The following is a 13,436-nucleotide window of genomic DNA, read 5'->3' on the forward strand; positions in this document are numbered from 1 at the left end:
AAAAAGAAAAAGTTCAGTTTCGTAGTAACAATTGAAGTACTTCAATTATTATTGCGCGATTAACAGCACAGTAATTTTTTCTGCCTTGATCGGAATATTTACATTCGAAATTCAAGCGATATATCTTTCAGGCAATAAGAAAGACCTGGTAATTTTTGTCGCTAGATATCGGTTGGTTGAAAAATTTGAAGCTCAGGACTATAAAGGTATACCTAAACGTGGTTTAACATTTCCTGTCTGCCTCTAACATTCACTATCTCCCATTTCATGTCTCTTGCTGTCTGTCCTTCTTTGTCTACCTGTATCTTCTGTATTTTACGTATCTGTTTAACTTTTTACAGTCGCAATGCACGGATCTACACACTTGTATCCTGCGCCGCTGCAGTGAGAGCGGCGTTGCACACCTCTTCCGTTTCTGTTAGTTTCTAAGCTCGAATTCTTTTCGTTTGTCAATCTGTTTTTTGCGCATTCTTTACACATATTCAAAGTTATACATAATTATAATACCTAATGGTAAAATAATTCACATATTTCTTTTACGTTTTTACTTATTTTGTAATTTTTTTATTTCATTTTTTTTATTTTACAACTGATTCTATCTCTTCACTTTCTCACTCTTCTTTCTTGCAGTTTTTTTTCCATGTTTCTGTATACTATACGTATATAAATATGTATGATCTACACAGCTTACATGTTATGCACGCTGCGCTATGTGTCAATTTAGCTGCCAAAGGAATGACATGCCTCGATTCGTATGATTGCAACGTAAAGTATCACTCACAATTTTCATCGTCACGTTGAAATTTTCAAACGAAGAGGTATCGTGTCATACTTTTTTTCAGCTCTGTTCTTCGGCCATACTTATACCACTAACTGCAATATATTTATTTGGTCATTGTGCAAATGAGGGGGTGTATTTATATCCTCGATAAGCGGCATATTTGACAAAAAAAAACTCGGCTTTCTCGACGGAAAATTAATTACAACTCAAGTTTTACAAAACGTCACGTTACCGTGGTCCGTCAGTATCCCAACATAAAAAAAAAAAAAAAAATTGTCTTGAGAAATTCGAGGAGTCAAAACTTTATCCTCGCGAGGCGGAAGGATCTAGTTTTAAGACTAAAGTCTTTGGAATAAAAAATAAAATTTTTCCTTCGAAGAGCTTATTTGTTAAAATATATACCGCGTCTTGAGGCGCAGATAGACCCTCTCGTCGAAAAATAATCAATATTTTCTTCTCTCTGCCGTTTCTTTCCATTCTTTTCTAATTTTTTTTCTCCTCCCCTTCTCTTTATACTTGTCTCTCTCTTGAAACTATCGAGTCGATGGTATGTAATAAGCGTGATTCTTTTGAACCTGGTCTTCTTTTGTTTCGTATAAGTTTCGGAGGCGGTTGCTGCCACAGGGATCATCAGAAAACAGTGCAAGGTCACCTTAAGTCGTGAGGCTGAGTCTGCAGGCTCATAACCTGAGTCGAATAGGTCTGGTCGGGAAATCAGTTAACCCAGAGTCTGAGTACATGACATTTGAGATGACATTTACGTACCTAACAGAAGTTGGGACACGTCCCCGTTTCACGTATAGTCGCGGGACGATAATAATAAAAAAATAAAATAAAATAGATGTATATACACATAAATTGTATATAGAATGTCGAAATATTGCAATATTCCGCCCGTCGTCCGTTGGCTAATCGAGACGTCGCGGCCCACCTGCACCATATTACTTGAAAAATAGACAATCAGAGAAAGGTGTGACGAGAAAAAACGAAACAAGTTCACACGTAAACGAAAAACCAATGAAAGTACAAAAGTACGAATAATATCGATGAAACGAGAACTGATCATATACTCCAGTTCGTTGAGCTCAACGTTGCTCCAATATAGACGCGTCCTTGCGAGACATTTATCAGTCGAACGTGTAGTAAGTACGACGGGTTTGATGCATGGTCCAGATCAAAATATAAGTCAGTCCTCAAGCCCCGCTGTTCCCCTTAAACAAAAAAAAAAAAAAAAAAAAAATTAAAAAAGAAACTCTTGTACTCGATTTCTCACATCTTCCCCCCCCCCCCCCCCCCCCTCTCTTCTACAATAGTTTAATTAAACCATATAATTCACTACATCTCACACAGCTGGGTCTAGAATAGTTTATTAATGGTAGAAATTTGAAAATTAATACTCATCACCGTCGTGCTGTAAGAAAAAAAAAAAAAATTTTCTTTTGAAACGTCTAACTTTGTCTGTTTTGTTCCATTGACACTACATGACGGTTACGATTAGTTCTCTCAATATCGCAGACATTCAAATTATTAAACTCTTAATCAATTATCGCTGAACCATTTTTTTCTTCTTTTTTTCTCCTTTGATTTTCATTTTGCATACCCTTAACATTTTCTTAGAAGAAAGTATGTAAACAATGGTTTGAGGTATATTTCAATATTTTTCAACTTCCTGACGACAACAAGTTTCGTGTTAAGATTATTATTCTTATCGAGTTATTCTGATCTTCTATATTTTTGTGCAAACCTTTGAAAAGGTTTGATCGTGACGAGAGATTTTAATTTTTCTTTTGTAGCCATACAGAGGTTTTCACAGTTCCTATTATTCATCCAAAAGTAACGAAACCGTGGAAATAGACGTTGACAAATTGAACAATATATTCTTAGATTAATTTTCATTAATCATTGAACAAAAAACCGATAAAATTTTACTACTTTGTTCCATGTTTGTTTCTCTCAATTCATATTATCAATTTCTTCTCGTATAAATGATCCGAACTTTTGGCTCATGCATTGTTCTTTTTCCTTCAATACGAAGGATAATCTTTTTTAATTCACTCACATCTCCAGTAGTAAAAATATCCTTTTTGTAGTTTAATAACGTTCGTTTATTATACTTGTTGTTATTCCAGTTTATATAAATATTCCAAATCTCGTATTCATCGATGGCAGCAACAGCAGCGTCTAAAAATACAATTCGATATGCTTTTATACGTACATTTTATACAGTTAAATCGGTCGTCTTTTTTCATTGCCATACGACACGTAATATTTCGATTTTGTTGTAGTTAGCCGGTGAATCTTGCTTTTCTTTCAGTGACTCCGTCAAATGCGAACTCGTTTCAAGAACTAATTTTAAATAATTTTTCTTCTTTCATTGCGTACATTTTCATACTTGTAATCTCTTCTCTATCACTACTTACATAATCATTTGTTTTTAATATTACCTTTTTCTCTTTTTACTCTGTACAATTCGTTGTTGTAATATTTCATTCGTCGTGCACACTTTTATATTATATTTTCTTACTGCATGTGCGTGTCTGCGTGTGCGTGTGCCTGCAATTTAATATTAAAAAAATCGCCTCTATTAATTACTATTGACCAACTGCAATTCTATAAGATTTTTCCTAGATTAGTCTTTTCCTGTCTGAGACTGATCGATTTCTTCATTTTGTTTTCACCCTTCTAATTATTCACATTTGTCAACAATTATTTTCAATCAAGGTTACACGCGTAACAAAGATATTGACAATTGTAGTAATTTTAATGCAGGAAATAATAAATTCTTATAGAATATTCGTGTCCTTGCTTGGAAATAATTTTTGTTCTTTTTTTGCATCCTTCTGGAAAGTCCGTAGTATGTGATATGCAAAATAAGAAGTCCCTATTATCGATTATGTGTCAAAAAAACAAAAAAAAAAAAAAACACCCATAAACAGCAATGATGTTTCGAAAACGTTTGAAAGTAATGCTAAAAATGGCAAAGAAACCTAGTAAATCAATCTTTGAATTTTTTTTGTCACTCAATTCGATTTTTAGAAGAAAACAATCTTGAACGAATAATCTCATCTTCTATAACAAAACATGCGATCGTTACAGCAGCAATATCTGAAAATACATGAAATGCATTTTGCTTTTATTTATTATTTTTTCTTTCGTTGGTTTTGTGGAGAGTAATTTATCAGTGCGAGAGATTTTGGCCTGATTTTTCGATGTTGCTGCATCGACGCTGTTGTAAAAGCATCATTGCAACACCTTTTTGTACCGCGATCGCCTTGGTAGATGATTTTTTTCTAATTTTTTTTTTCCCTCCCTCATCCAGGGTCCTCGTCTTACGGCGGTAGTCACGGCGGGACGGGAACGCGGCGCTCGAGATTAGAGCGATTGGACCGCGAACGATCGGACCACGACTATCCCGAAGAGGACAACTACGTGACAGGCAGCGTCGACTACAACAACAGCACGTCGAGACGTCGTCAGCCGCATCAGGACTCTCGAGCGCTAAATGCCATCTAGGAGCTGGTGCCCCGGGGCCCGCCTCTGCTACGCTGTACCCATCTTCGTACCACGGCGCTTTGACTCCGAAAGACGAAAGGAAGAAAGAACGAAAGAAGAAACGGAGGAAGATACAAGAACATGAAAAATATGCCAATATTTTTATGCACGATACCCATCGCGTTAAATGGACAAAGTTACGGTACTTAGATATGCAATCATCCCTGTCAACATTTTCGCTTCAATCATCCGCAATGCGGGAGTCCAGGGTGGTTAACGGGCCGCGGGAATCATCTTCGCGATTTTATAACCAAGTTATCCAGCCAGTTCTTATGACATTTGTAATTTCTCTTTTACGTAATATTGTTTATTCCAGCACTAGATGTTAAAAATGAAAGAGATTATACGGCTTAATCTAGATTTATTTAGTAAATACTCGGACTTTGTATTCTTGCCACGTTTTATGATGTTTTTCGTTCTTGATTGTCGACATGATCGTCAACGGTAGATTCCCTCGACTTTGACGCCTTGGATTCCCAGAGCACTCCCGAATATCTCGCCAACGTGTACCGATATCAGACGGTCGGTACGATTCTTTACCTATTTTAGAAGTTGATGTAACATCGAGCGCATCGTCGTCGCTATCGGCCAACGAATCATTCGATCTTCGGCTATAAATATTTGTTTGTTTTTACTTTAGCAACCAATTCCGAAAGAATTGAAATCGAAGGTGTAAAAAATGGCGAGTAATTGAAATCAACCATATATACGTTCGTTTTTATCGTTTGGTATTATATCAACCTTCCGAAGTATGTCAGGTCGAAAAACGAGAACCCATATTTACGGATGTCATAGAGTTCGGGTCTGCTGAAAAAATGAAGAAAGAAGAAAAAAGGTCAATCAGAGCCCTGGGGCCCCCATCCCCCCCCCACCCCCACACCCCCACCCCCTGCCCCTACGTCCCTGTGCCGCGCAGCGCCGACGCGGTCACGATATCGTGTTAAATATATAAATTCGTTATTTTTATTCGTGGAGAAATTTTTCAAATTTTTCAACTATTGTAATAATATACGTATATTCGGTAGGGCCCCTATCTCCGTATACATATAATATATATTTGTGCATATGTATATACATTGATACGCACGCGCTCGAAACATGGCGGTATTGTATATGTTACATATATATAATATGTATTATACTATATTTATCTACATCGTAGAATCAAACATAAAATAATTACACCTCCTCCATGGACCCCAACACCTGTACACACGCATACACGTGGATGTTTTCATTGCTTTTCAGCACGCGATCGAACTTTGTTTGTAAACTTGTAATTGTCCTCAAGTTTCGCTGGGAATTCATTCGTACGGTACACAAATTTTCTTCGATTGTTTTTTGCGGATGATCATATCCATTTTTATTCCTTGAACAAGGCTTTTCCAATTTTTCCTATTAAATCGGCTAATACAGCGTGTATTAACATATCACATTGAACGTCGCTGATAATATGGTAGGTATAAATTTCAATAAAAGAAAGCAAAACAAAAGATGAAAACACAAAATTTCCCATATCCATGAATGTTCATCTATACAAAACAAATTCGCTCCAGGTCAAATATTTCCGAAATTGGATTGAGGGCTTCTTTCATAGCTCGGCTGATACAAAGAATCACTCATTGATTCGCTGTGGATTTTACATTTCAAGGTTCGACGATTGTCTGCTGAAAACTGACGAAAAGCTTCGCTGAAATCACGTGTTTAATCATCGTTAGGAGTCAGAGTATGTACAATACCGTGTACAATTCATCGTTATTATAATTATTATGTGGAACATAACGTGCTCCGGAAAAAATGCATATATGTAGGTAGTAAATAATTTGAGAAAAAAAACACGTTTAAATATTAATATTATAATATATTATATATAAAGCTGAAAAAGAAAAACTTTTTTCACCAGCTCAAGTATATATGATCATAAAATTTGTTACATTATTATAGGTATGTAACATAAAATAATATAAAACATGATATACTTTGGGAGAAAAGAAAAACAAACGAAATGATAGCAGATGACAGTATTTTTCTTGTACACTTTTATACATAAACAAAGCATATATTATACATGTATTATATCTTGGCTTCGATTGATCGTAGATGAATTTAATGTAATCATACTAATACGCAAAATTATAACACTTTCCATTCGCGAATTTAGGAACCGTTTTCACAATTATTACTTTATCGCCGTATTTTATTTTTCCCCTCACTTGCAGAGCACAAAAATATCACTACTCTATGCCTGAGTGATCGGCCATTGTTTCGTTCGCATATATAATTATGATATACGTAATTCACTAGGTACTGAATGTTTTTGTTCGTGTATAACAGTGATCGAAAACAATTCATACAATTCGACGGCTGAGATCAACAAAATCCCACCTCCGAATATGGTTCAAAAACATCGTATCTCAGCATTTCATTCGAAAACATCGTATGTCCTCGGAGATCACTTTAGACGTACAATGTTGTTGGATTTTGTTGAATCGAAATCTGAAATGGGGTTTTGTTGATCTAAGTCGTCGAATTGATGACATACACAAGCCCAGTGCTATAATGCCCGATTAATGTTTAAACAGGAATACAAATTATATACCTTTACCCAGTTTTATTCTTACAGTTGAATTGCAAAGTAAAATGTCGAGGTGATTTTGTTGAAAAAAGAAAATGAATAAACAAAAGCGAGGGGAAATATAATGGTGAAAAATAAGTATAACGTAGAGGAAGATAATAGGTGAAAAATAAAAAACTCAAAGATTGCCGTATTCAGATACAAGTAGACAGAAAATTACGTAACATGATTAATCGGACGAGGTGAAAAAAAAAAGCCAAGAAAATGTTTGGAGCTGGATCCAAATTAAGAAGTAATAACGCTAGTGTGACTATTATTTTATTTTGTTATTGTATAAAGACTCGTTAAATGAATAAAAATATACGTAGGCAAAATACAGGAAATTAATAAAGAATTAACGATTAGACAAAAAAGTAAAATTTATACATTTCAGAATTCTGCGTCGAAAATGTATATTATTATACATATTTATATAACGCGAGGCTGCTAAATTGTACTAGACACATGAATACATAATGCATAAGAAAAAGAACGATAAACATAAAACAGAAAAAAATTACTACTACATAATTATAGCATGAAAATTAGTTGGAAATCATTTATATATATAAAGATATTATATCATCTGTTATAGTGCAGGGGTAATGTAAATATTGTAAGAAATTTCACACAATTTAACCGAACTGGCTAATCGTAATCCCCCGCGAAAATACCAGCTGTTGCAATTAATAAAAATTAACAGAATAACAATAATGAAAAATAATAACAGTAATAATAGTAATAGTAGTAATATTATTAACAATGTTAATAATAATAATAATAATAATAATAATAATAATAATAATAATAATAATATTAATAATAATAATACTGACGAGGATAATAGAGAAACTAGGACGAAATTTAATCATCTCCATCCGGCGTACGTTTATCCCATTTAAATATCGTCGACTATTTTCACGGCGCATGAACATCGCGTCAAATATATAATTCTTATAATAATAATGAAGCTAATGAATTTAACAATCGAGATTTATTATTATCATTCAAAATATCTGTCGCATGAATATTGTATACGTATACATATTTATACGTACTTACAATATACGTATATCATTTATTACAATGAAATACAATATTATTAACTAGCATTATTTTACACCGTTAAAAATGTTTGGGTATTCTCAAGTACAGTTTTAATTCCATATCATTTCGGGCAAATTTTACACAAATCCTTTTATAGAATATGGAATTTGGACTGGACGAGAAAAAATTGAGGCTTTTTGCAACACAACCTGTAAGATTCTACACAAAATTATACGAAATTATTAACAGTGTTGTACGAAAATATCTATCCGCAGAATATTCATGAATAACCCGCGCGAATTTCAATAAAAATCGTATAATTAAATTAGTGTATATTAGGGTATGAAAGATGTAATAGGCAAAATTTAGGTTAGCGTGCGGTAATTTTCTGCGTGTATATACGATATATATACATATGGTACATTCCATGCCAATTCGACCTAGGTCTAATGATATGATTATCCTGACTTTGGAAGGCATTCAGTTTTAATTCGCATATTTTCCGAACGATTTAAACTGTGTGAAATCTTTCTAAATTAACGTATTGATTTAAACATGATTTTGGAAGTACAAATTACTTCGGAAAAATGCTACGTCAGATATCAAAGTTTTAAACGCTGAGCCAAAGTGAACCACCGATTCCTTCTCACCTTTTTTCAGCAATCGTTCGGAAGATATAACAAAAAAATAAAAACATGAAAAGAATCAGTGAGTCCAATTAGTCTGGAAAAGGGTCAGACCCAGGACGAGTTGAGATGAAATACACCGTATATATGTATAAGGTATACACGTATAAAATTCGAAGTTTGAATTCTACTTGTACGAAATATTCGATCATAATTCGTGTACGCCTTTTTCACTTACACGTCTTCTACGTATTTTGCGCATATTTTATGTATGATACACATCAAGCATTTAATTTTCAATTTATACCATGTACAGTTTTTTTCTTTTTTTTGTATAATTTAAATTTTCACACACATACAATAGTAGAACATTCGGAAACTTGCAGAATTGAATTCGCTGCCGACAGCTGCTGCAAGCTTAAAATGTATAAAATTTCGTCAACCCTTTTAGCATATACTAACATACATGTGTTTTCATGTTCATACATAAATATGCATGTATAACAATTTGGTACATTATTATGATTATTACGTTACGTTTATTAACACGATTATCGTTATGATTGGTACTTCTATTATATATTACTATCATTGTGATTATTGGTAGTGTTGTTATTAATATTATTTATGCTTAGGTGTAGGGTTTTACGAAGGTTTACATTAATCGTAGATAAGGAATTCTCGAGTATAATACGCGATCGATTATTAAATAATGTGGTTCATTGATTTCATACCGTCTCCTAATAAGATTGTAATTATATATGAAAATTTTCGTATAGATGAAGATTATTATCTAATACAATATACAAATATAGATGAAAGTCCAGCAGTGTTAGGGTAAATGGCTGATTCAACGGTTACAAACGCTGAGGTATTGTACTGTTACAAGATAATGTTTATAATTAATTACATGTATATGTGTACTACGTCACGTAGGTATGTACAGTACCATGTACACATACGTACATACATACACATTAATTATAAATCCCGTGTGATACAAGCTTTAATGAAGGTCCAAGGTGGACGGTGGCGTACGTACGCAATCTTGCGGTTTATTATGTATATCATCATTTCCACAATGTACATTGATTACAGAATTGACAATGAGCTTTCAGCTTTCAACAATTGCGAACAAGGCGTACACAGCAGCTAACTTAGGCTTTACACCTGTCTGTTGAATGAAAAACAAATCGAAGCAATCAACTCCGCAATACCTGAAAACCGTGAGAAGGTTTTTTATAATTGTACCTACTTTTCGGGTGATGCAGAAATTATCCAATCAACTCATTAGCTGCTAATTGAAAATTTCCCGCAACTAGTCCGTTCGCTTCATTATATGTATATATATATACAAAAATATATACACATATACGTATATACATATATATCACACATACCATGTGACTTGTAATGGATCCTTTTAAAGCATAAGCGACGGTTTAGCATCGACAGACTCAGGTACGAGTTAGACCAAGTTCTTTAAACAAATTTCGTTGGAAATATTCTGATAAACAATTAAGTTAGACCCTTGTGGAGAAAAATGTATTATAAAAAGATAATATGATTTTCCAGATACTGTACCTAGATAACCTGCTGCTTTACTAGATATTTTGTGTTCCTCATTTTTATTGTCAATTTCATTACCGACTTTATTTATCGAAGAAATACTCAGCCGTGTATTCGTGTATGATAAGGCGTTGAAATTTTTGGGAAATAGTCAAACTTATGCCAAATATCTTTCACACGGTGTAGGTATATCAATTCTCGCATGTATATAGATCTTAATATGATTGATACCTTTTTAAATCGGACGAATCTGTGAATATAATGAACCTATAAACGAGGAAAGAAGTATGATGAAAATAATTTATCGATCAAATTCGTGATGTAATATGTATGTAGGGTAGATATGGATTTGTGCATATAAAATTACGAAAGAGAAATATGGCCCAACGGTAACTGAACGTCGCGTCGGTGCAAGTTCGCTGTTAATTCATCGACGTAAATTAATGAATACATTATATACACGAGGAAATGGTTAAATTATGTGTTGCGTGTTGGCTGCCATTTTTGGTAGGTATGTTTTTGTTGTCGCGTGATCATTTTTCGTAATTTGCATTCTACGAAAGCGTCTGTATAATTAATTACGTGACCACTGCATTATTGCCACCGGTAATTATCCAGGTACGGGTATAAATATATACATATATGTATACATAAGACAAAGTGTTGAAATTTTCAATCTTTTGATACACACACTATCGGGTTAAGGGTGCGGCTGTATATTATTATATAAAGGTGTCGTCGAGCGCGGTTGAAAGTATACAATAGTAGGTATTTATTGATAATATTGTAAGAAAGGACGATTCGTGCTGAATTTGAAAAATCACGTCACTTAGTGGCCACGCGTTACCGTGCCATAATTTTATAATTTTCCGTCAGGTAAATTGTTTCCCTGAGTTTTGTACAAGAAGTGATGAATTGGGTAAATAAGATTATCTTATTTCACAGCGTTTACTTCATTGCAACGGGTCGTCGTCATATTTCGTGCCATGCGTAATTTCTGCGTGTCACTTTTTGACTTGAGTAAATGGAAAAAAAAACAAATGTATAACAAAGAAAGCATTTAAAAAATATGAAAAAAGGTTGAAAAAAGAAAAAAAAAAAATAAATAAATAAATGAATGAAAGGCTATCGGGTAACGTTGTAATTATTCTAGGATATTTCAAAATTAAACGGGTCAGCTAACGCAATGACTCCTCGACGTTTCGTCTTCTGTTCGGCTGGTTCATTGGATCAACATAACATATTATGTACAAGAAGAGGATTTGATGTTCAAGTGCTATATGTAGCATGCGTTTGAAAATTGTTTCATTATTATATTCGACGAAATGATTACGACTGTTGATATACGAGAGAAGTTATAAAATTTATGGTTAGTTATATGTATATTAGTATAAAATATCTTGTATCAATTATATGTTTATTGTTATTATTATTATCATTAAAACTTTTATTATTATTATCATTGTTATTGTTATCATCACGATTGTCGTTTTCGTTATCATTGGGTTGTTTTCGTTATCTTATAGTCAATTATAGTATTGATACGTACCGAAAGATGTGTCTGTGTCTATCGGTGAGATATTTTAATTTCATCCGAATTGAAGGAATTGAGATCGAAAAATATATATATATAATGATAAAGAGATGTTGTAAATTTGATCTTATACCTAATGAAGAGTGCTATACTACTGCAGCCGCATACTCCGATAATGTATTTTCCTGGATTTCACTCAGGTTAAACAGATATTGACACACGAACGTAACAGTCAGTGACATTCTCGTTGCAGCTTATCCCAAATGATTTTCAGGTACACGAACATGTATTATATAGTATAGAAACGAATGCGCTGAATCGACACGATGATTTTCAACAGAGTAGGGCTTCAATGGATCAATTATTATGATGATCATCATTGTTATTCACTTGGTAAATCGCCCTTTTTCTCATAGTATTTTTAATTTTGTGTATAGATTTGAGAGTGAGCGGCGTGCAGTTGCTTCGATGTTGATATGTCAATGCTGTGATGTCATCCTTTGGAAATAAAAAGTAAAAAGTAAAAAGTATAAAAAAAAAAAAAAAAAAAAATGACAAAATGAAAAAATAAAACGACGCGATGAACATAGAAAATAAAAAGTCCCAGTCCACAAGTCCTCCTCCTCGTGTAATGAATATTTCTATTAATCTGTATCCGGCTTACCTAGCCCAAAGTACATATTTAATTATAGATTATTACCATAACTATTAATCGTAAGAATCATTATTATTGTTACGTATAAATGATTCATCATGTATGCTGGATTTTTTGGATAGGATTGTACGTCAGCAAGCGAATTCAATTACAATGAAAAAATCAGTCTACAGTAAAAAATAAACTGATGGTAGAATCGATCGAAAGTTATGTATAGCTTTGTCGCATAAGAAGTGACTGATCCGTTCGGAGGATATGACGTCACAAAATTGTTACAACAATCCATTCCAAGAAATCATTAGATCCTAATTCCTATACTTGTCGCATTTGTAAATAAAATTTTTATTATCACATACGTTGGTTCAGGTGATTTTATTGCATGCAGGAATTCGATGGTATGCCTCTGGGGGGAAGCAGATGATATTCAATTTTAATAAGTTTGCAATGACGTGCAAACGAAAATTACAGTAACTTCTGGAGGGAAGTGAGTAATACGAAAAGGTCAAAAACTTCACATTGCTTGTATGAGGCATTCGTTCCAGATTTGAATTATCGTCAAGTTTGTTTTATTTTATTACAGCTAGTTCTAAAAGGGTCTGCTGTAGGCTCGGAGAATACTGATTTGCATATGAGATCTGAGTTTCATTACGTGTGTGTAAAATACAATAAAGTTGAGCACAAATGGGATTAACAACCACATCAAAATCATTGACGATTGCAGGGCGAATCGAGGGCGCTGCTCACGTTAGTTACTTACTGCATGACTTACTTATATATTATCTAATCGTGAAGTCAAAATGTTGTATTTCAGTCGTTCATTAAATAAAAATACAAATGAAAGTATATGAATAAAATATGTTTGATACCCAGGGTCAAGGCACATCTCATAACAGTGCCGAATATCGGTTGCCGCCAGTCAGGCTCCGAAGTCCCTTCGGTAGCAGGTATAATTGGCTTGGAATTGCCGATGAGAATGGGAAGAATAACGACACCAACGGCTAATGAAATTTGATGTAGTGGATTCTTGGATCCTGAAGAGTTTCACGAGAATCTTGGAG

General features: G+C 33.8%; 1 protein-coding gene across 18 annotated transcripts in view; it reads left to right on the forward strand.

The window, feature by feature from the left end:
- The window catches only part of LOC124174997 (voltage-dependent L-type calcium channel subunit beta-2), a 75,175-nt gene extending 62,925 nt beyond the window's left edge, over nt 1-12,250 (forward strand). For 16 of the 18 annotated variants that reach the window (XM_046554772.1, XM_046554771.1, XM_046554776.1 and 13 more), the window contains one exon: nt 4,101-12,250. In XM_046554772.1, coding sequence (XP_046410728.1) covers nt 4,101-4,294 — 194 coding nt within the window. In that variant the 3' untranslated portion in view covers nt 4,295-12,250. Of the gene's footprint in view, nt 1-341; nt 418-1,381; nt 1,999-4,100 lie in introns of those variants that run through there. The other 2 variants (XM_046554789.1, XM_046554787.1) reach the window with 2 other exon arrangements.
- The last annotated feature ends 1,186 nt before the right edge of the window (nt 12,251-13,436 follow it).

The sequence above is a fragment of the Neodiprion fabricii genome, chromosome 2 (genome assembly GCF_021155785.1).
Source record: "Neodiprion fabricii isolate iyNeoFabr1 chromosome 2, iyNeoFabr1.1, whole genome shotgun sequence".
NCBI lineage: Eukaryota > Metazoa > Arthropoda > Insecta > Hymenoptera > Diprionidae > Neodiprion > Neodiprion fabricii.